The 23,511-nt window shown below is 39.0% G+C and overlaps 1 protein-coding gene across 1 annotated transcript in view; it reads left to right on the top strand.

Moving 5' to 3' along the window:
- The window catches only part of LOC117295336 (adhesion G-protein coupled receptor V1-like), an 88,065-nt gene that overhangs the window by 34,746 nt on the left and 29,808 nt on the right, over nucleotides 1-23,511 (top strand). Inside the window, 32 exon segments of the mRNA XM_033777923.1 lie at nucleotides 326-551; nucleotides 1,182-1,301; nucleotides 2,246-2,431; nucleotides 2,828-2,967; nucleotides 3,390-3,669; nucleotides 3,854-4,014; nucleotides 4,553-4,630; nucleotides 4,632-4,647; nucleotides 5,299-5,383; nucleotides 5,923-6,061; nucleotides 6,341-6,482; nucleotides 6,821-7,077; nucleotides 7,880-8,055; nucleotides 8,868-8,992; nucleotides 10,792-11,012; nucleotides 11,453-11,599; nucleotides 12,272-12,540; nucleotides 12,920-13,053; nucleotides 13,839-14,214; nucleotides 15,194-15,398; nucleotides 15,886-16,038; nucleotides 16,199-16,533; nucleotides 17,112-17,241; nucleotides 17,532-17,708; nucleotides 18,390-18,572; nucleotides 19,117-19,173; nucleotides 19,441-19,563; nucleotides 20,366-20,530; nucleotides 21,460-21,580; nucleotides 21,789-21,912; nucleotides 22,292-22,430; nucleotides 23,088-23,282. Of these exon segments, the coding sequence (XP_033633814.1) occupies nucleotides 326-551; nucleotides 1,182-1,301; nucleotides 2,246-2,431; nucleotides 2,828-2,967; nucleotides 3,390-3,669; nucleotides 3,854-4,014; nucleotides 4,553-4,630; nucleotides 4,632-4,647; nucleotides 5,299-5,383; nucleotides 5,923-6,061; nucleotides 6,341-6,482; nucleotides 6,821-7,077; nucleotides 7,880-8,055; nucleotides 8,868-8,992; nucleotides 10,792-11,012; nucleotides 11,453-11,599; nucleotides 12,272-12,540; nucleotides 12,920-13,053; nucleotides 13,839-14,214; nucleotides 15,194-15,398; nucleotides 15,886-16,038; nucleotides 16,199-16,533; nucleotides 17,112-17,241; nucleotides 17,532-17,708; nucleotides 18,390-18,572; nucleotides 19,117-19,173; nucleotides 19,441-19,563; nucleotides 20,366-20,530; nucleotides 21,460-21,580; nucleotides 21,789-21,912; nucleotides 22,292-22,430; nucleotides 23,088-23,282 (5,385 nt within the window).

Raw genomic sequence — 23,511 nt, 5'->3', positions numbered from 1 at the left:
TTATTGAAAATACAATCAAGTATTTATTCGCAGACGTGTATTTAAGTTAACAGGGGTCAGTTTCACAAAGATAGTTGAGATAAGACCTAACTCAAGATGAGACTAGTCTTAACTCTTTGTGAAATCCACCACTGGGTCAATTGGTGTTTTGTTGGAAGCATGAGCACAGTTTTCACCGAATGGTGTTTTTATTATCAAATTTAGCTTGGTAGAGGTATGGTCTCGTCCAATCAACTAGACTTTTCATCATTTTAAGCCAACATTCTTGAACAAATTATGATGAACAATTATTTTTTTGATTGACTAAAAAATAACCTTCTTACAGATGAGACTAGCGAGTGTTTCCCTAGTAGGCGCCACCCCTCAACCCAACAACGCCCCAACCCTAGGGGCCAGACAGGAGACACGTGTGACTATTATGAGTAACGACGACGCCAATGGGGTCTGGCGTCTCTTTAGCAACAGCCCAGAGTCCCCCAATGGGCAGCTGGTCTCGGTGACAGAGACGGACGGAGTCAGCGTCAGTGTGGAGCTAGTCGTTGAAAGAGAAGGTACAAATCAATCCCTTCAAAGTTATGTGACGATCTCTGTGATTGCCAGAATTAGTGGTAGGAGATCCCTCAAGGTCGAGGAAAAATGATCTTTATAGGAAAATACACATGCTTTCTCCTGGAGACAAGCAGAGTATACTGTTCGAAACATTGAGACCACACACAGGGTCATTTTTTTTTTTTCATTGAGCCAACACTCCTCCACAAGTTTACTATTTATAGTTAATTTTCATACATGTAGATAACTCATTCAGCACGTTAATCCTGAAGTTTGTTGGTTCAAATTCTATTTTAGTAAATTTGTCTTTGTTCAATCGTATATCACTATTAAGTTTGCTGTACTAATGTGGAGAAGCTTACAGGCGTAACATCTAAGATGGTTTCTATTATTTAAAGGCAAAGTAACCTTTTTTTTTTTTTTAACTGTTTGATTGTTTTAATCCTTTGTAAATATCGAAAGAAATACTATCAAACGCTGCCATAAGCTTCTGACCAAAGATTCTTTTGGGCCATTCATTTTAAGAGCGATTACCAAACGTATAGCTTCCCTTGAAGTTTTCTGTACTAATCTGAAGAAGCTTTGAGGAGTCTAACATCTAACATGGTTTGTATTATTTGATTTGAAATTAGGTGGTAGTATCGGTGATGTTAGCGTCTCGTGGCAGGCTGCATCAGGGACTGCTACTCAGGGTGATGACTACAGCGCCAGCGGAGGAACACTCAACTTTGCATCGGGTCAAACTAGACAAGGTAAAGGTTGAACAAACAATTATATGGATAACATAGAGGAAGGGGTCAATTTGAAACAACTTAAAATGTTGTTGTTTTGAACACTTGTGGTTTTCCCTATTTGGGGTTTCCTCCCTGATTCTACATCTGAGTATTTTTTTTTTTTTTTTCCTATTCATCCTTTTATTGGCTTTAATTGTGCTGTTAAAATGTAAATAAAACTGCACCATTTGGAAATCTGTACATTTACTTGTATTTTCTTCTAAATGTTCAATTTAAATGCTTCATTTGGAAATCAGCCTACTTACCTTTTTTCACCTTCTAAATGGTCCATTTAAATGCTTTATTTGAAAATCTGTGCATTTTCTTTTTTCCCCATACCATGTCAAGTTTCCAATCTCACTCATTGTTTGATTGTTAATTTTCTCTTTTTGAATAAGACATAAAGACACAAGAAACTTTATTACCCTCTAAAAAAAAGAAGTTTCATTGCTCGCACAAGTTTAAGAAGCACCACAATTAATATCAAAAATTTACAAAAGGCAGATACAAATATTACACAAGAAACAATGCACAAGGATTTAAGAATAAAAATCATACACACCCAGTCTGGCCATGTATACAACGTCTGACGATGACTAGAGCAAGCTAGTCGAAACGTTTAGACCAATTCAAGAACTGACTCCGCGTTAGTACATAATCACGATCCTATAAGCTAAAGTAGTAGTCCCAGCCTACTTTCTATACCATCCACCCGGGTAATTGTTAAAAAGCAGGACAGTTCTTTTCAGAACTGAGAAGTCTCCCGAACCCCTAACATCTACTCCGCGGTAGTAGAATAAAGCAAGACAGTTCTCTAAGTTTGTTACTGCAAACCAAATATACAAGATAAAAACATTATACAAAAGTCTTTTACTGTATAGTTTGTATTTTGACTGTCTTCGTTTTGTTCTCTAAATGTACAGTGATCAACATTGGAATTAAAGATGACCAGACCCCAGAGATCGATGAAGTGGTTTTGATTGAGCTGTACAATCCGACCGGAGGGAGCGAGTTGGGTCTTAACAGCCAGGTCAATATACGCATACTGGCTAATGATTACGTGGCTGGGATACTCAAGCTGGCCACGTTGTCTTACATCGTCAAAGAGGGTAAGTATCAATTAAATCAATCAACTAATCAATCAGTCAGTTGTGTTTCCACAGTATCAAAACAAAGACAATTGACAGTTAAAAGTTAAACAGTTGTTTTATAAGACTTATTTAAAGGTTTTGATACTTTTTGTAGCTCAAGTTTTTGGCCATGACATGATTCTTTTATGATTTTATTACTCAAATCTCAAAAACTACAGCACCTCAGCAAGTGATATTTTAAGGGAAGCTTGCTCCTATAATTTTGATCGCATTGATCAAATATCATACCTGATGAATCTAAACAAACACCATTTGTTTGAGAAACCCTTTAAGAAAGTTGTCTGAAGTTGAATTGGTAGAGATGTATGAATGTTTAAATAAATTTGGTTCTCTACTTTATTGTTTGTTTTATAGGTGAAGGTTTTAACGTCAGCGTGGAGCGTTCTTCACCCGGTATGGGTCAGGTGACTTTAGACTGGACAATTAGTGGAGTCAATGGGAATCCACCCGCACAAAGCTTCCTTCAATACGCTGGTTCACTCAGCTATGCACAGGTGAGTGCAGAATGGTACTTTGAGTTTAGTTAACCATTAATTGCTACACTACATCTAGAAGTACAGAAGAGCAGCATAGTACCTTGAGTTTAATAACCATGAATTGATACACTGCAGCTAGAAGTATGGACAAGCTAGATTTGTTAACCATTAATTGCTACACTACATCTAAAAGTATAGAAGAGCAGAATGGAACATGACTTTACTTAACCATTAATTGCTTCACTACATCTAGAAGTAAAGAGGAGCAGAAGAGTACCCTAATGTATGTTGGGAGCTGCATACTTCCTAGGAAGTTTGGAATATTGTTAGTGTGTTTGAAAATGAATGGCAATGGCAGTGATGAGTAAAGTGATGAAACTAATTATCATACATTTGCAGAGAACTAAGTGTAATCATATATTTTTACCTTATATCTACAGGGTCAACTCCTGGAGTACATTCCCCTCTTTGTCATCTCAGATGACACCCCCGAAATAAATGAAGAGTTCCAAATCACCCTAAGCAACGTGCAGACCACTGGGGTATCTCCCACGGGGGCCGCCGCACTAGATCCACAAGGGTCTGTCGCGAGCATCACGATACAAGCAAGTGATGAACCACATGGGGTCTTCAGTCTTGCTCAGGGGTCGGAGGTCGTCACAGTTGCTGAGGGCAACAGGACCTTTGTGCTGTTCATCGATAGAAAGTTTGGTTCCATAGGTGAGTAGAAACTGCAACTGATTTTTGTTTAGTGTAATGGTAAACACCAGTTTGTATTTTTTATCTGTTAAATGAACTTCTTGTTGAAGACGATGCCTAAAAAGGTATGAAGAAGATTTCACTCAACAGATGCCAATAGATATTGATATTATTTTCTTTATCGTTTTGTTTTCCTTGTTCATAGGAAGCGTTAGAGTTTTCTACGAAGCTAAAGCAGGATCTCTAGATCCCAACTTACCAGCCCTGAACCTCGCAGTAATCGGCCAAGACTTCATAGGTGGTCCGAGTTACGTAGACTTTCAGGATGGGCAGAGTGTTGGGTCTATAAACATCATTGTGAATGAGGTAAGAGTTGGTAGAGCACCGATACGTCAATCAAAAGGTTGTTGGTTCAAGTCCCACTCGAGTAAATTTGTCTTTGTTCAAACCCTAAAATATTGATAAACATACTCAGTCAGTTCCCTTGTGGTTCATTATTTGACATTAGAGTTAAAGAGTTCTTCCTCAACGGGCCTGGGTCCAACTCAATCTTCTTAGAACTGACTAGGGCCGTAACGCCTCATTCCTCCATAGCATTGTAGCTACCAGCTCAAATCTGTGTCGGTGTGGCAGTCCACAAACCATCAGCCACATCATTCATGACTGCCCTGACTTCAGACCACCAAAAGGCGAGCAGGGACTCATAGACCTCGACGAAGACACCATTAAGTGGCTTGAAGTCACTAAATTCCCAATTTAATTATATTCAATGTCCACCTTGGTCCAGAGTTCAAGCGAAAGGGAGAGTTAGTTGAATGGTCTCTCTAAATGTTTTGTTGTGTTTGTATTTTCTGTTACTGTACTTGAATTAAAAATGCCTCTGTTTATTGCCTGCCCAATCCAGGATGACATCCCAGAGTTGAACGAGGTGTTTTTGGTCAACTTGACCTCTGTGCAAATACTCCAACCTGCTACCACGGAAATCCCCTCCAAGACTAGGTGAGAAAAATGAGGAAAACTAGTGACCATTCAGTCTGATTTTAAAAAAAAAATGTGCGACTTTGAACTTTTGAGGTATTGAGCAAGAGGCTATGAAGAATAAGTCACCTTTTTCAGATTTGGATTTAGCAAACTGTTGATGTACTTCAATCTTCCTACAATGGTTTTGTAGGAACAAGTAAAGAAATTTACCCCCAAACTTGATGAAAACAGGCAACAAATATTAAAAACAATTTAAGAAAATTGATATAAAACTAATACACAAAACCCTTTATGCAATATTTGGCCGAAACTTAAACAAAAAAGCATTTTAAAAGTAACAGAAATAGACACAAATTGTTGGTGTCTTTAAAGGGAAGGTGTACGTTTGGTAATCATTCTTATGGAATAATATATAAGTTTTCAGCCCCAAAAATCAAATTTGAGACAGGTACTGTTAGAAACGTTTCTCAGATACAATTCTGCATTTATTTCCCTGCGAGGACATTTGCTTCTTTTTTTTCCTGAGATATCTTGAAAAACGCCTTTTGAAATGAAATTTTCACAGGTAAATTTTATTGTATATGTCTACAACTATATAGGATTTTAAAAACGTTAGTGACATTAATTGAACTGAGTTAAAGTACTTTAATGTTGGTGTTTGGTGTACAGATTTGATGGGTACCTTGTCTGAGGTGACAATTGATGCAAATGATGGAACGCAGGGAGTTGTATTATTCAGTGGAATATCTGTGAGGTAAGAGAATCAGGCTTTTTGCTACTTTTTTAACTGTTGTGTATTTTTAAAAAACCATATTGCTATTTTTGCTCATGTTATTTATTCCTGCATTTTAATGTTTTTCTTGACTGAACAGCGCTTTGAAACAGTGTTAAAGCGCTTTATAAATGCATTTAAGTTAAGTTAAGTTAAGTTTCATTGAGTGTTATATAATGCCCAAATAGCAGTTTCATGTAATAAGCCATTTGCTACTTAGATTTGAATAATGTCTAGTACAATGACTTGCTTAGTCACAATGTACCGCTTACATTTGAATTCCTCAAGACTATAGAGACAGTTGCCATGTCAAATGGTTTGGGGCATTTTAATAGCACAGCGCAGAGTGTATTTAATATGCGTTGAGTCGAAATTAAGTTGAAATGTTAATGACATGACAACAGCTGTCGCACTTCAACTTCAGTTCTTATGCCCTACGTACGCCACTAAACAACCACACATTAATCAATAATCCTTGCCCGAACTTGACCCATGTTTGATATTAATTTTTTTCCTAACAGCCGTGAAGTCATTGAGGGAGATCAGACTCTACAAATTACTGTGTCCAGAGATAGAGGGACCTATGGTCTAGTAACCATCTTCATCTACAGCCAACCCATTGAGGCTCGCTCGGGCTCTGACTATAGCTTCAGTGATCAGGTACACATTTGTTATTTGATAGACTTTTATTAGGTGTTTTAAAGGCACTGGACACTATTGGTAATTACTCAAAATAATTGTCAACATAAAATTTGACACGCCACATGGTCTGCCGTGTAGTGTGCCAAGATATGATGTGCATGTAAAAATGGGTGTGCACTACACAGAATAATAATACACTGGTAAACTGACTCCCAAAATGGCACAACCAAGAGTCATCGTCGGATCAGAACTTGATAAAAACAGACTGATTCCATCATTTTGTTTTGTCCCCGACAGGTTTTGACTTTCGCCGACGGAGAGACGACAAGAACCGTTAATGTTCAGATATTTGATGACGAAATCGCTGAAGCTGACGAGTCTTTCGAGCTCATCTTAAATAATCCAACGGGAGGACTACAGCTTGGGGATCCCTCAAAAGGTAAACTCAGTTCTAAGAAGTGCATCTTTCTTAATTGCCGGGCATATGCTGCTCGTTAGATAGTTAGATAGATTTGACAAATGGTTTATAAGAGTATGCTGCAATATTGGTTTTCTCCTGAAGATAATCAGAGTATACTGACCGAAACGTTGAGTCGTTAACCACCGGTCTTTCAAGAACCATCACTACTAAGAAGAGTTATTCACATGGTGCTACTGCAAACCTCTCTTAGTTATACTTCCACCACGCAAAGTTTCAAATCCTACTTGATATGGATGAACCTGACAAGAACTGTTGTGTAGTTACCTCTCTGAATTTATATTCTTATGATCTCTTAGTGACAATCAAGATCCTTGCAAGTGACGACGCGTTCGGCATCATCAACTTTGCCAGTCCGGTGGTCGTAACCATCCGTGAACCAACCGATTCCGACACAGCGAGCAGTGTGGCCCAGTTGACGCTCGTACGGGACCGGGGAATGTTCGGTGATATTCAAGTCCCGTTTGCTGTCGTTAACATGGATGGGTCACGAGGGGTCGAAGACCTGAGACCGGTGGATGGGTTTGTGACAATAGCAGCTGGAGAAACGACTGGGGTAAGATATAATAATAATAATAATAATAATAATAATAATAATAATAATAATAATAATAATAATAATAATAATAATAATAATAATAATAATAATAATAATAATAATAATAATAATAATAATAATAATAATAATAATAATCATAATAATAATAATGCATAATAATGTATGCACCACATAATTGCCTGGTGCTTTTCCTGCCACCTAGCATCTCAGCTAGCTGGTGTCTTTAAAGGCAGTGGACACTATTGGTAATTGTCAAAGACTAGCCTTCACAGTTGGTGTACATGTATCTCAACATATGCATAAAATAACAAACATGTGAAAATTTGAGCTCAATCGGTCATCGAACTTGCAAGATAGTAATGAAAGAAAAAAACACGCTCTTCACACAAATAGATGGTTGATTTCGAGACCTCAAGTTCTAAATCTGAGGTCTCGAAATCAAATTCGTGGAAAATTACTTCTTTATCGAAAACTATGGCACTTCAGAGGGAGCCGTTTCTCACAATGTTTTATACCATCAACCTCTCCCCATTACTTGTCACCAAGAAAGGTTTTATGCGAATAATTATTTTACGTAATTACCAATAGTGTCCACTGCCTTTAAGACATATTTGAAGTGTCTAAGGGTCTATTTAAGACACCTTGGAAATAAATTAGGGTCTATTGAAGACATTTTCAGAATGTCATAACGCCTGTTCAAGACACTTTTGAAGTGTCTTTGGGTCTGTTTAATTCTTACACACTATTTCGTGACATAAAAATGATTGGCCTTTCATTTTTGTTGCCATGGTTGCTGTAGGTCATTCGTATCTCAGCTACACCAGATGACATCCCTGAACTGGAGCAGCGGTATATGGTACTCCTGGCCACGCCCCAGGGCGGGGCTTCTTTGGGTGTTGCCAACAATGCCACTATTGTGATTGAGGAGAATGATGCACCTTACGGCAGCCTTCAGATCTTCCCAAAAGAATCAAGGTTAGTTATTGAATTATAGAAGATTTTCATTACAATATAGGCCACACCCGAGGGTGTGGCTTAATTGGGCGTGGTTGCCGTTGACATTATAATTTACACGTATACCACTTCGTCATTGAGGAAACTCGCGTAAAGCAATTAAATTCTATGGGTCTGGTCTTGTTTTATTACAATCTGACTATGGCAATACACTTGATACTAGACCTAGCTTGTAGGTTTGAGAGGCGAGTCTCTTGTACAAATTTAAAGTCAGAGGAGTAGTGGAGGCCCAGAGTGATAATAGGAGACTTTCTGGGACGATAGGTGGCAGCAGACTTACCGGGTAAAGCCATTGTTCTCAGAATTATGCGCATGCTCAGAATTACGTAATCAATAGAAATTTACCCGGTAAGTCTGCTGCCACCTAGCGGTGGAAAGTCTCCCATTGGGGAGATATTATATAGAATTTTGGTGGTGGGTGTACTCTTGGTTTAGAAATGAGTTCACACAGAAATAAGATAAGGTATCAATATTAACCACAAGGGAGACTGACTGGGTACATTTTTAAATGATTTTTTGGGTTGAACATCCCCAAAAATAAAAAAAAGATAAGGGTGACATCATTACCTAGAACTAGTTGGATGAGTAGGGGAGGCGATGGTCTGTGTACTGGGGGAGCTTGAGGTCATAGCCTAGGAATGAGGTGTAGTGTGTTTAACAAGAAATGGGATGACGGGATATGGGCCACCTGTTGAGGTGTAAACAACTATTGGGGAATTCTAGAGATTGTGGAAAATCTCCTATTATTATATATTTTTTCTTGGTTTTCTCAGGGAAAGTTCCTTGGACGTTGAGGAGACTGATGGAACTGTCTACTTCACTGTAGAACGATCAGGTGGTACTATAGGAAGCATCACAGTAGACTGGCAAACAGTCCCTGATACTGCCACTTCAGCTGGTAAGAAATGTCTCTGTCTTAAAGGCACTAATGATTTTTTTTAACATTTTTTTTTTTATTATATACATAACCACATTACTTCAAAGTGAACTATTTCTCAAAATTCTTCATACTACCTGAGGCTTTATTACACAGTGAGTGCCATTAGATTTTAAAGAGTGATCACCAAATGATACTTTCTCTTTAACTCGCTACAAAATGTATTGTGCAGTTGTCACACAATTGTCTGTACACAGAAAAAAAAGATTTCCAACACTTCTTTGTTCAAAGTATGGCAACTTCTTCTTTATATCAGGCATGCAACTCTTCCGCGTTTCCGCGGAATTCCGCGTTTTTAAAAAACTGATTAGCGCTAAGAAAAACATTCCGCGGTTAGCGCGATCTTAAGACAATTTACAACAATGCATCGTAACGCATGGTCTGGCCTCTGCCGCGGCACGCAATCCATTCTACTGCATGGTCAATCTAAAGCCCACAGCAAGCAATGCATACGTTTACATACTGCGTGCGGTCATTAATAGCCGTGTGTACGGTCAAAGAATCTCAAACAGTGGAACGCACTCCGTGGCGCAGGCGAGTTGTGTGCTAAACCAAGTTATTATACAGCCTTGAAATGAGTCTAAGGTCATGTCTTCGTCTGGTCCCGCTATTTTGCAATAGTATACACGTTTTGTACATGTACTGTGTGTGTGTGAGTTAGTTACCAAACGTACATGTATACTGCTGCTGTGTGCGAGTCTCACATTGCGCTACGAAACAGTCGCATCTTCAAACGTCCGTCAAAATGACATCCAAAAGAAATGATATTTTAGAGCGGGGCCGAGTGGTACCTGGCCAAATTAAAGCCATAGATAAAGGAGTAAAAAATACCTGGAAGTGGTTCTGGTTGGAAAAATAAGACGTAGACGGTAAACTGCTCTCCGAAACCGTCCGGAAAGTGGACAAGCCAGGAATGGCATATTGTGTTATGTGCAAGACGGCAAGCGGGGAAAAGTGGCTCTCACCGACCATTGTAAGGCGGCAAAGCATCAGGAGTTGATTAAGTTGAGGAAAACTAACTATTGTTTCCCAGGTAGTTATGAAATTTGCATAAAATTATTATTCCACCCCCAAAAAAAAAAATTTAAAAAAATCTGATTTTTTAAAAAAAATTTTTAATTTTTTTTTTTTTTTTTGGGGGGGGGGGGGGGAATAATAATTTTATGCAAATTTCATAATTACCTGGGAAACAGTAGTTAGTTTTCCTCAACTTAATCAACTCCCAATGCTTTGCCACCTTAGAATTACGGTGCATACATAGGCAAGGTATTTTTCCATGTTATTTTAGTTGTATAAAACACTTCACTTTGTCTTTGTCATACATGCTAAGATTGATCCTAAGAGCATAAAAAACCTCAACACTTTTTAGGGTACCATTGTGGGTCTGGAAAAGTTTCCTCTTTTTTTTTCATCGGGCAGTTGCATGCCTGTTATATGTTGTAGTTGCAAGATGTTAAATAGTAAAATAAACCTTTTGGGGGGGGTGGGGTTTTTTTTTTTTTACCCATATATACCGATGTGTGTAAGCACTGTATACTCAGTACTGTGAAAACAAAATCACAGGCATATTACTCGGGTGGGATTCGAACCCCCTTTTTCAATTGAGTTGACTTTGAGCAGCTGGCAGTAGCTCGCCGGAGGCCTGTTGTAATTTATCGAGCAGCTGTGAGCTCAAGAGTTCGAAATCTCTGTGAAAAATCCATGTGTGTAGAAACTGTGACACTAATGTGTCTTGTCGGTTGTTGTTTTCTTCTACGCAGAGGGTGAATTCTTGACCCTAGCTACTGTCCAGACCATGCCAGGAGGCTCTGTCCGCAGTTGGTGTTCCTTCACCATCGGTCAAGATATTTACCTTGTTAAGGTCAGCGAGGATCGGACTGGTCAGCTCTTGTCTACAGTGGGCAGCGATGGGTCAGACGGGGTGGATGATGGGGCCAAGACGGTGCTGTATAGATGGCAGGGAGAGTTCGTTCGGATACAGGTATTTAATGTTATACTTTTTTTTCCATAGAATCATTCTGGGGTCAATTTCATAGCGCTATTGAACGGAAAGCAAATTGTTGTGCTAACTATAGCAGGAAAAGCATATTTCACAGTTAAGCAAGAAAATTAGCCTGCACGATCATCATTGAGTTACATTGTTACGTCATTCATGTTCATATACAGTTAGCAACGCTATATGAAATGGAAAACCGCACATAAGCTCAACTTCAGTTACTGCCAAACTGAATTGTGTACAAAACGTTTGGACCACATCAGCTCTTTTTAGAGCCATTACTCCTCCCCAAAAAGATTTATACAAGGTTGAATCTGCATGTTCACTAGCTATAGTTAATTCTTATTTTGATTATCCTTTATTCTTTACTCATATTTGGCCTGTTCATATTGTTCAATTTTTGCGAATACTGTTTATTTTAACAGACAATTGAGACAGATGGAGGGATGGCATGTACCTCCTATACTTTTCAAGGTTCTACATTCTTAGTCATCGCTAATCATGGCACTCTGGGACGCTACGAGACAACGTCCAGAGTATACAGCGTTAATCAAGATGGAACTCTCATTGTGGTATGTCATATAATAGTCAATAACACACCTCTTGCTAGGTCGGTATTCTGGTTGGCTGAAACAGAGTCATGTCGGGTCAACTAATATAGTCTAGTGCATGAGATTTGCGCCACCGTGAACTAAGCGCGGGTCAAGACGTAGTGCGTGCGTATTTTGCGGGAAATAGGCCCCAAAAAGCAGGCAATAGACTAAAACTTCTCATTTCACCTTTTGGACCAAGGTGTGTTATAAAACACATTCCCTCGGTCCCTCCCTCTTCTAGTGTATATTAAACGAAAGGTACACATTTGTTAATCACTCTTAAAATTAATGGCAATATCAACTTTTTTGTTAGAAGACTACAGCAGCTTTCGATAGTGTCCAGTATTTTGAGAAACATTTCACTTCAAAGCAATGAGGTTTAGTAAAAAGAGGTAAGTTTTGTTATCCCCCAAAATTTGAATGTATTGAGTGTATTCATATTAGAGATAATTCTTCCTGCATGGACAAATTCCACGATATATATCAAAACTGCGACCAAAACCGCGATGAAATTTTCACATGTTAGTTTTATTTTGATCATCTGCATTTACCTAGAATTAAACCAATCGAACGATTCCAAAACTCAAAGGTATACTTTGCCATTAGTTGAAATTTTTTTAGTTCTAACTTTTGAATCTGTTTTGTTTCCAGATGCAAGACATTGCTACCCAAGGCGCTACGGATGCGACCTTTTTCAACGTCGGTTCCGATACCTTCCTGATCATCACCAACGAATTGACCAACGACCAACGAACCAAGACCAACTCACCCATCCTACTCTGGACCGGGGTTCAGTTTGTGGCAGTAGCTAGCTTGGCCTCTACAGGGGCATCCGGAGTTAAAGAGTTTAGCATTAATGGGGATCAGTACGTAGCTGTGGCTCACTACTATGACTCAACCCAAGCTAGCTATGAAATCAAGTGAGTAGTTTCTGGCATCCTTCTTCATGCTAAAGACCAGACACTTCCTGCAAAAACTCAACACTCAGTTTATTTGCTCATCAAATAGATGAGAGTAAGGGTTCTCAAATAACACTTAATTATATAAGGCCTATTGACCCCGTTCATGATAGCACGCAGTATTTCTAGTGTTGATACTTTTTAAGAGTAGTTTGAAAACTAGCTTGTTTAATATGGCTTATCTGTAATTGTTCTTTGTCTAATTTTGCTCTTTCTTTGCTTATGCGAAATTCACTCTTGTGCGCCTTGAGCACTTTAATTTGGTAGTTTTTGGCACCTTACAAATACTCTATATTATTATTATTGTTAAAGGTATACCTATATTTGATCTTGATTTCAGATCTGTTGTGTACAAGTGGGTGAGTGGACTACTTACCGAGGAGCAGCAGTTAGACACCCTAGGAGCTACTGATGTAGACTCCTTTAGTATCGGTACAGCAACCTACCTGGTGTTTGCTAATAGTAGAGGTGATGGTAAGTAATAATATCAGTGTTTTCTTATAGATGTGTGACCTCTGACGTCACTCGAAAACCATAACATGATTCGGGCAAAACTTTTGTGTTTTGGCAGCCAGCTAGAAAGTACCAGAATCGTGCCATTTTTTGCCCGGCGAAAAATGACTTGTACAGTGTTGTGTCAACAGAGGGCAGTTTGAATGTAAACATAGGTCACATCGTCCGTTTAGCACTCATATCTGTCACTCAGTGATGCTCAAGGTGCTTCAAACTTTCAGTATTTTTACTGCAAAGTATGTGAGACTTGGTTTTGAATTATGAGACCTACTCCACATACATAGCACCATGTAATGGTTTAGGGGTGCTGTGGCGCAATATGCTGCCAATCAAGTCAGGAATGTTATTAGTCAGGAATGTTATTATACAAGCCAGTGTATCAAATGGAAGCTGTTTGTTTCCAAATTAATAAAATGCCAGAAAAAATAGTTAATGGTTTGGCGTTTCGACCCTAGCCGAGTCTTTCTCAAAGGCTAAATGATGACCCAGCACACATGGAGAGGTATAAAAGTGTAACATATTGCAGTCAGGTGGAAATACATGAATAGAGAGAAAGTCAGAAAATACACATCAGTTATTTCTATGTTCCTTTTAGAAACATTATTCTTGCTTTTCCCAGTAAACGTTGGATTTGTAGACATTCACTGGATTTAACAACCTGAAAAACCACATCTCCGAAAATCATGAGTTTGTTCTTTATCTGTAAATGGAATAATGATGTTGAACCTTGATTTTAATCATTCTAGATGGATCATCAAATGTGGACTCCTACGTCTACCGTTGGAACCCATCGACGAGCAGCTTCATCTTCCATCAAGCGATCCCCACCCAGGGGGCCCAGTCTGTCGCCACGTTCCTCACCCCTGATGACACAAGATACCTAGCGATATCCAGCGTCGACGGTGACTCACAGATCCGTTTCTGGGAGCCCTTCACTGCGCTGTTCATGGAGTCATTATCGGCAGCCCCTGCGTCGGACATAACACCCCTATCCTTCACCAAGTACAACGGACGTGAGGTCGTGATGTTAGCGTCTGCTAATCTGCAGAGTGGGGTCTCCGCGGTGGATTCAGAGATCGCTTTGATGACTTTCGTTTCCTCAACTTCAGATTTTGTTTCAAGGTTTGCGATTTCTTTCTTTCAAGTGTTCTACCATGGTGATTTTATTCTGTGTAAATAATCTGATATTAAGCAATTTTCTCAATGTACTGATAAGAGTTGATATTGTATATTTGGTTTGCGGTAACACCATGTGTGTATCTACTTGCCAGGTAGAGTTGTTCTTAGGGAACTGTCTTGCTTTATTCTACTGCCGTGGAGTAGATAATCGGAGGTTCGGGAGACTTCTCAGTTCTGAAAAGAACTGTCCTGTTTTTTAACTATTACCAGGGCGGATGGTATAGAAATTAGACTGGACTACTACTTTAGCTTATAGGATCGTAATTAACTGTACTGCCGCGGAGTCAGTTCTGAAATTGGTCTCAACGTTTCAACTAGCTTGCTCTAGTCATCGTCAGGAGACTGATATTATCCCTTATCTCTTAATGGATGAGCTAATCCTTCAATCCTAGATGGGCTCATCCCTTAATCCTAAATGATCTAATCCCTTAAAGGCACTGGACACTATTGGTAGTTACTCAAAATAATTGTTAGCGTAAAAACTTACTTGGTAACGAGCTATGGAGAGCTGTTGATAGTATAAAACATTGTGAGAAACAGCTTCCTCTGAAGTAACGTAGTTTTTGAGAAAGAGGTAATTACTCACTCAAATATTAAAATACATCAGGCCTGAAGTCTTTTTTATGTCTGCAACAACTGTGGCAGAGACTGCCATGCAAGAATCAGACTTCTCAGCCATAGCTGCAGCTGCAAGAGAGAGGACAACCCCCGGGCGCAGTCCATCGTCAGTAGTGACGGACGGATACCTACTACTATTCTCTTGCAAATTAGATGACCAATTTAGCCAAAATTTTCACAGGTTTGTTATTCTATGCATATGTTGGGACACACCAAGTGAGAATAATATTGGTCTTTGACAATTAGTGCCTTTAATCGTAGGCTTAAAGCAATCTTTCAATTGATTTCTCTTATTATCATTCAGATCTGGAAGATTAACCTTTAACCCTGAGAATACAGCGCTGACCGTTGCAGGAATGATACTGAACGATGACCAGCCGGAAGATGACGAGCAGTTCAGCCTCGTCCTGAGTAATCCGTCAGGCGGAGCCGAGTTGGGGAAACAGAACTCCGTTCAGGTCGACATTCTGTCCAACGACGACGCTCATGGGATTATAGCATTCGCACAGGTCTGTCAGTGTAACATCTTTTGCTAAAGATGTATCACAAATTAAGGAGGAAAAAAAATATGTTTAGCGTCCACACTTTTTGAAAAACTTTTAAAAAAAGGAAGGAGGATAGTCCTTTTTTTTTTTTTTTTTTTTTTTTTGTAATTGGCCGCTCGGCTGGGATTTCTTTCAATATTTTTATTGGGGCTGAGATCGTTACAATATATACAGAGGTGATTTGTTTGGGAATAATCAAACGTACTTATTTTTATATTGTTAATTCCACAGACCAATATAAGAAACTCTTTAAGAAACTTACCTCCTCCCTGTATAGATAACTTAAGACCTTTTCTTTTTCATATCCCTTTCTAACAATGTGTATATACCTTTTCTGATGAAATTCAGTTGTATGTTGTGTATTATTATCTTGTGTAACCGCTGTGATATAGTGTATTATGGAGAGCACACTAAATACTAGCTATTATTATTATTATCATGTCATATTTAGGACTCGCTGTTTCTACAAGCTACGGAGCGAGCTACAGACACTGCTGTTATACTGACTCTACAGAGACAGCGAGGCACTGCGGGTGTCGTTGTCGTCGCATGGCAAGCTAACGGCGAGCATGAAGGAAATGACATCAGACCCACGTCTGGAATGGTGAGTGTTCTGTAGTGTGTCGCTTATGAACTAGAGTCTGGTGATAACTGCAACAACTTTATTCATGAATTCTTGTATGTGGAAGGTTGTGTACTGTAATACAGAAGAAAACAAGCCTAATTGGTTTCAGGAGTTATATCAAAAACATTTGTATTTTCAGGTGGAATTTGCCAATGGCGTTGACACGGCCGCCATTGTCATCACTGTCACAGCGGACTCTTTCCCAGAGCTCGATGAAACCTCAACCATTCAGCTAACGAGTATAGTCAACCCCGGCACCACTCACCCTGGCCGTGGGGCTAGGATCAGTGAGGTAGACAGCGCGGCATCGTTGACTGTCCTAGCCAACGACTCTCCTCACGGCGTGTTTGCGTGGACTCTGAATTCGCTGTTTAGCGTTGTGAATGAACCAGAGGGATCGCAGCCGTCGGGGACAGTGGTTCTACATGTTCTTAGAGAGCAGGGTTCGACGGGGGCAGTCAATATCAGATACAGGTAAGAACTTAATTTTATTTATATGGTAAAGAAACAAAGGGACTAGCACTGTGACCCTGTAGATACCTGTGAAGAGAACATAATAATAATAATAATAATAATAATAATAATAATATGAACATTTCTAGTGTGCCTGTATTTATCATAACACGCTTAAGACGCTCATGGCATAGCCACACAACGAGAAAGGGGAGAATGCAGTCCTCGTTAGGCGAGTCTTGAGGGAAGTTTTGAACAAAGCCAGTGATGGAGAACATTTTTCAACAATGAAGGGGCAGCAGAAGTAAACGATGTTACCTCGTTATGTTTTGGTCTGAGATTTTTATAAGATGATAAAGTAAAGTTATGTACAGTATTAGCGGGAGGAAATCCCCAATTGGGGGAAATCCTTATGATAAAGGTATTGACTGGAAACCTGTAAGGCTTTGGCCATAGGTGGGTGTCAAACCATTGTCTAAAACAAGATTTGTAATAATTTTAGCCAGTGTAGTGCTATCATCATGGAATTGCACTTAACAGTGACTTACAAACTTCAATTTGACTTCGTGTGATTGATTATATCTTTGTTTATTTTGTAGGACATCCAGTGCGTCCGAGCTGCCTGCCTTGAAACAAGCCGTGCCGAATCGAGACTTTGTGTCTCAAGACAGCCTTGTAAGAATGGAGGACGGAGTTACTTCCGCATTGTTGACCATCACAATCCTACCTGTAAGTGATATTCTATTGAAAATTTCTAGATAATTTGAAGTTGAACAAAGACAAATTGAGAGATTTGAACCTGCTACCTTCAGACTTAACTTAACATCTGAATGCAAACAAATTTCTGTTTTTTCTTTTATTATTCTTTTGCAAATTCGACGACCATTTGAGTCAAAATTTTCACAGATGTGTAATTTTATGCATATGTTGGGATGCACCAAGTGAGAAGACTTGTCTTTGACAATTACCAAAGATGTCCAGTGCCATTAAAGATGATTTTTTTTAAATATGTTTTGCAGGATACCGATTCTGAAGGACCTGAGACATTCCTTGTAAACTTGACCTCCGTTGACCTCATCACTGGTACCCCTGTTGGTGGAGCGGCACCCAGCATCAAGCACGATCAGGACGTGGCTGAGATTACGATCACGCAGAACGATAACGCAAATGGGATCTTAGAGCTAAATGCAACCAAGGTTAGGATGTCAAGAAATAATTGGAAATAAAGTGTAGCGGTAGATCAAATACTAATAAGTAATAACTTTTGAAGATTGATGCTAAAAGTTTTAACGATCGACTTCCACATTGTTGTAATTGAAAACTTTCAATTTTATATAAAATAGGATTTGATTGAATTTTTTTCTTCAAAAACCAATTATATTTTATGTTGCGATGAATTAAAGTTTGTTTTTTTGCAATTCAGCACAAAACAAAATTGTTACGAGAGAAAGTAACAAATTTGTCAAACATACTGTTATTGCAATTTCAAGAAATTCAACAGAGTTGGAATGAACGGTTCTTTCCAGCAATATTGTCAATGGGGGAAATTCCTTATGATAAAATGCCTGGAAACCTGTGAGGCTTTGGCCCTAGGTGGGTTTCGAACCATTATCTTAAACCATGGTTCAGATACTTCTGGCCAGTATAGTTATGTAATTATGGAATTGCTCTTAACAGAGATATATCTATACATATTGAAGAGTAAACTTCATTGTTTGTTTACTTCAATTAACTGATTATACCTTTATTTGTTTTGTAGGATATCCAGAGCATCTGAGATACCAAGAAAAGGAATTTCATGTACTTTTTAAGATGACTAATAAAATATTAAATTGCTCTGCTATAATGACTAAATGGATTGTTCTTAATTTTTATAGAATTCTGCCGGTGACGTTGAGGTCTACGAAGGCTCAGGGACTAGTGGTGTATTAAGTCTCCCAGTAAAGCGTACAGCTGGAGCGTTCGGTCAAGTCGGAGTCAACTGGCTAGCTACAACGGTGTCTGCCAGCACGGCCGACTTCTCACCTCTCTCGGGAAATGTCACATTCATTGAAGGACAGGTACAAAAACTTTCAACAAATTTATCTCGGAAATAAAAATAGCAACCAAAATAAGGAGTTATTATAGTTATGTAAAAAAAAACATTATTTTTTGTATTGTTATTTTTTTTCTCCCCACAAGTTCAATAAAATTACACTTAAAAGTGATATAAAAAATAAATGGAGGAGGAAAATGTAATTTTTCCTATAACCTAAAGGTTCTGTGTCCCCATAAAATATTTCAAAAAAAAAATAGACCATTCTTACACTAATGGTTACTGTCAAAATCACTTGCTGGAGAGAATGGTGTTACTGCAAAACTTTAGTTTGTTTTGTAAATTGCTAAATTATCAACATTTTGTGACAAATATCTCAGGTGTTAATAGATTTGCAAACTGCTTTCAAAAATTTGTTTTGTTAAATCACCCCCTTCCATCCCCTTTGTCTCTTTATCTATATCAAGAAACCATTTTCTTTCTGACTCTCTCTCTTTTCAATTCCTAGTTTATTTTTTATATTTATTATTTGAAATAACTCTTCCTTTTTTTTCTTTTTTTTTTCACAGAAAGAGGCTTTTATTGAGATTTCCATAATTGATGATACAATCTACGAGAATGATGAGGTAAGTGAATCATGACATCATAGTGACATCATTATTAATACTCTATAATTACTGTATGAACTCAAAATGGGCCATTTACAACTCAATTTATAAAAGAGTCAAGCGTGTAATGTACTTGTCATTATTTTTCATAGAAGTATCTGAATTGAATTGAATCGAACTTTCGCCAGGTACCTTTATGTCATAAATACTTATTAAATACATCACAATCCCAGCTTAAAATGTACTACTATGTGTTGTTTTTTCTGATTTCATTTGTTTCCAAAGCGCTTCACGGTGTCCCTTCACAATCCAACCGGTGGCGCTGTCCTCGGTGCTGAGACGTCGGTCATTATTAAAATCCTAAAGAATGACTCACCGAAAGGACTCTTCGGTTTCCTGTACACTCAGGTAAGGCACTGAAGAGAAATTCTGTATTCCAACACCGTATTCATCTTGTGTTTCCCCTCCCCCTCTCCCACCACTGTGCACACAGTGTGTATCAAACATCAGTAAAAGCCATTGGACCCTTTCGGTACAGAAAAAAAAAAAAAAAAATCACAGATTTACAACTAACTTACAGGGTTTACAGAAGAAAGTGGTGAAAGACTTCTCTTGAAATATTATTCCGTGAAATGCTTTACTTTTTGAGAAAACAGTAAAACAATATCAATTCTCGATATCGAGAATTACGGATTTATTTTAAACACATGTCATGACAGGGCGAAACGTGCGGATACAAGGGTGGGTTTTCCCGTTATTTTCTCCCGACTCCGATGACCGATTGAGCCTAAATTTCCACAGGTTTGTTATTTTATATAGAAGTTGTGATACACAAAGTGTGGGCCTTGGACAATACTGTTTTAATACCAAAAGGGTCCAATGGCTTTAAGAACAAACACGGAGCGTATAGTTCTTTATCAACTATATTGTTGGTTACACCCTTACACCAATGTGTGTTGGCACTGAATACCCAGTACTTTCCTGAGTTCTGTGAAAAAATTACTTGGGTGGGATTCGAACCCACGACCTTTGTAGTTCTAGAGCAATAACTTACCAACTAGACATCAGAGATTGCTCGGTAGCTAGAGGCAGTTTGAATCCTATGTTTTAGCAGTTGGTTCTTCATCATGAAACAAGAATTACATATGACATGTAAGATGTAAATTTTGTGAATTTCTCTATTTCTATCTTGATCTGTTTGTGATCTCAGGAGACTGTGATGGAATCATTGAGTCCCTCAGACCCTAACGGTCAAGTCACGTTAATCGTTGAGAGAAGCCAGGGGACGCAGAGCACCGTTGTAGTTGACTGGGCTTTGGAGCCTCTGGGCAGCACGGATTTATCACCAACGCAGGGATCACTCACATTCCAAGAGGTAGGTTTGTTATCATCAAGTTTATATCAGACCCTGCATTGGCTACCAGTTTTGCTAAGAATCTAGTACAAGAATGTAGTACTTACATATAAATCATTATCTGATCAAGCTCCAACTTATCTTTGCAACCTTCTCCACAACCCGCCAGTCTTTGTATAGTTTAAGATCCACTTCAGCTGTTGAATTGAATACCCCACGATCACGTACAAATGTAGGCTCTAACGATTTTGCAGCAACTGGGCCAAAATACTGGAACCGTCTTCCTCAATCTGTTTGATCAGTCAATACCCTGAGCTCTTTCGAATCTCATTAAAAACCCACCTCTATCCTAAGTAATGTTAGTTTGTATTATTGTTAATTGCATTGTTATTGTTTGTGTAATGTGTTAGACTTGCTTCCTGACCAGCTGACCAGGGGGATCAGAACTATTCGTATTCGTTGAGTACCAATGAACCAGCCTGATGAGCCTTACATGTTATTGGTCCGGGATAAACTAAGGACTGTCATTCCATGCTAGTCTTGCCCTTCTCCTTACATATTATACCCAATTGGGTATTGATTTCTATGTTACAGGGTGCCACTAGGCGTACTTTCATTCCATGCTAGCCTTGCCCTTCTCCTTACATATTATACCCAATTGGGTATTGATTTCTATGTTACAGGGTGCCACTAGGCGTACTTTCATTCCATGCTAGCCTTGCCCTTCTCCTTACATATTATACCCAATTGGGTATTGATTTCTATGTTACAGGGTGCCACTAGGCGTACTTTCATTCCATGCTAGCCTTGCCCTTCTCCTTACATATTATACCCAATTGGGTATTGATTTCTATGTTACAGGGTGCCACTAGGCGTACTTTCATTCCATGCTAGCCTTGCCCTTCTCCTTACATATTATACCCAATTGGGTATTGATTTCTATGTTACAGGGTGCCACTAGGCGTACTTTTACCCTACGAGCCACACAGGATGATGTGTTAGAGGGAGAAGAGAGATACACTCTGAGTATCATATCAGCAACTGATGATGCAGAAATCTCACCTGTCTTTGGTGAGTTATATGAGTAACCAATTCGAGTTTTCTTTCTTAAAGGCAGATTTTGGGTCATATACTGGTTTTGCCAATGTAGACAGAATTATAAAGAAAGATACAATAAAAGTCACATGTGGAAAGTTTCAGCTGAATGCAGCTGATTACAATCTATTGATTTTAAAATCAACCATGAGATTTTCTTGATATTTTTGTTTATGATGTGTAGGTACGACTACGATCGTGATTCAGCCAGACGATGGGTCATCAGGGGTCATCGCTATCCTACCTCCGTCTAGATACGTCCTGATAAGTGAACCAATGGATGATAACGATGGCACAGCTATGATACAGTAAGGACATAGATAGATAGATAGGTAGATAGGTCAATGGACAGATAGACTGAGGAGTGGTAGATGGCTGAGGGTGGGGTGGTGATAGGTCAGGGGTCATCGCTATCCTGCCTCCGTCTAGATACGTCCTGATAAGTGAACCAATGGATGATAACGCTGGCACAGCTATGATACAGTAAGGACACAGATAGATAGATGGATCAATGGACAGACAGACTGTGGGTTGACGATGTTCTGAAGCAATATTTTGGCAATCATAGTTATGTATTTATTTTCATCGTGATCTGGTAAATAGCGAAGCTCATTACTGTTTGACTTGACTGAATATTAACGAGCGTCGTTGAAATATTAACTAGCGTCGTTGACTTTGTTGTTTCAGATTGACACGAGGGGCAGGAATCTTCGGTAAGGTGACTGTGAATTGGCAGCTTATCCCTCGAGACACATCAACGTTCACCCAGACATCAGGCATGGTGGTGTTTGAAGATCTACAGCAAAATGCAACCATTAATCTCCAGGTACTGTTGAAATCACACGCTTTCCCTGATTTTTTTTGTACACATTTTTGTTTAAGCCAGTGGACACTATTGGTAATTACTAAAAATAATTATTAGCACAAAACCTTTCTTGATTACTAGTAATGGGGAGAGGTGTTTAGTAGTATAAAACATTGTGAGAAACGGCTCCCTCTGAAGTGACGTAGTTTTCGAGAAAGAAGTAATTTTCCACGAATTTGATTTCGAGACCTCAAGTTTAGAATTTGAGGTCTCGAAATCAAGCATCTGAAAGCACACTCCGACGACGACCAATCAAGCTAAAATTTACACAGGTTTGTTATTTTATGCGTATGTTGAGATACACCAAGTGAGAAGACTGGTCTTTGACAATTACCAGTCCAGTGCCTTTAATGCAAGTTCACCCCAAACAAGGCTTAAGGCAACTCTCTGTAAGGGGCTACAAGAAGAACAATTCTATTTGCTTTCATGGAATAAAGTTTGTTGATACCCTCTTTTAAGTTCCCTTTATCCAATGAATAATAACAGCCATTGTCTTATGAGGCTGAGAGGCACCAGACTTCTTCCCCCATACAGCCTCATTTCGGTTCAGTCATTTTGTATAGGAGAAAATCAAAATGGCCGCGTTACAATGAAGGTCTTATAATTGTTCTTCCACAGACCATTGATGATGCAATCCCAGAGACCAAGCAGACCTACGTCCTCCAGCTTTCATCAGTCACAGGAGGTGCAAGTATCGACCCCGATTCCACCGTCAATCAAGCGACCGTCGTCGTCATCGCTAGCGATAACCCTCATGGGATATTTGAGTTCACTGGTCCCCTGGAGGTGACGATCAGTGAAGACTTGCCTCAGGTCAGAAGATGTTTTACAAGTACTCGGGAAAAACTCTTTGAGTTTGTGAAGATTTTGCAAGTTACAAAAAGATTTCATGGTGCAGTTTCCCATGAAATTCTGAAAGACATTATACTTTTCCTACTTAAGTCTGATTTCTGATTTGTTTGCCCTTTAACAAATTTTGTCTTGGGTAGTACATTGATTAAGTTTGCTTTTCTGAGAGTTCTTGTCTTCACAACCAGAATTA

The sequence above is a fragment of the Asterias rubens genome, chromosome 10 (assembly GCF_902459465.1).
Source record: "Asterias rubens chromosome 10, eAstRub1.3, whole genome shotgun sequence".
NCBI lineage: Eukaryota > Metazoa > Echinodermata > Asteroidea > Forcipulatida > Asteriidae > Asterias > Asterias rubens.
Note: the sequence above shows the minus strand (reverse complement) of the source record. Positions and strands in the feature narration are given on the sequence as shown.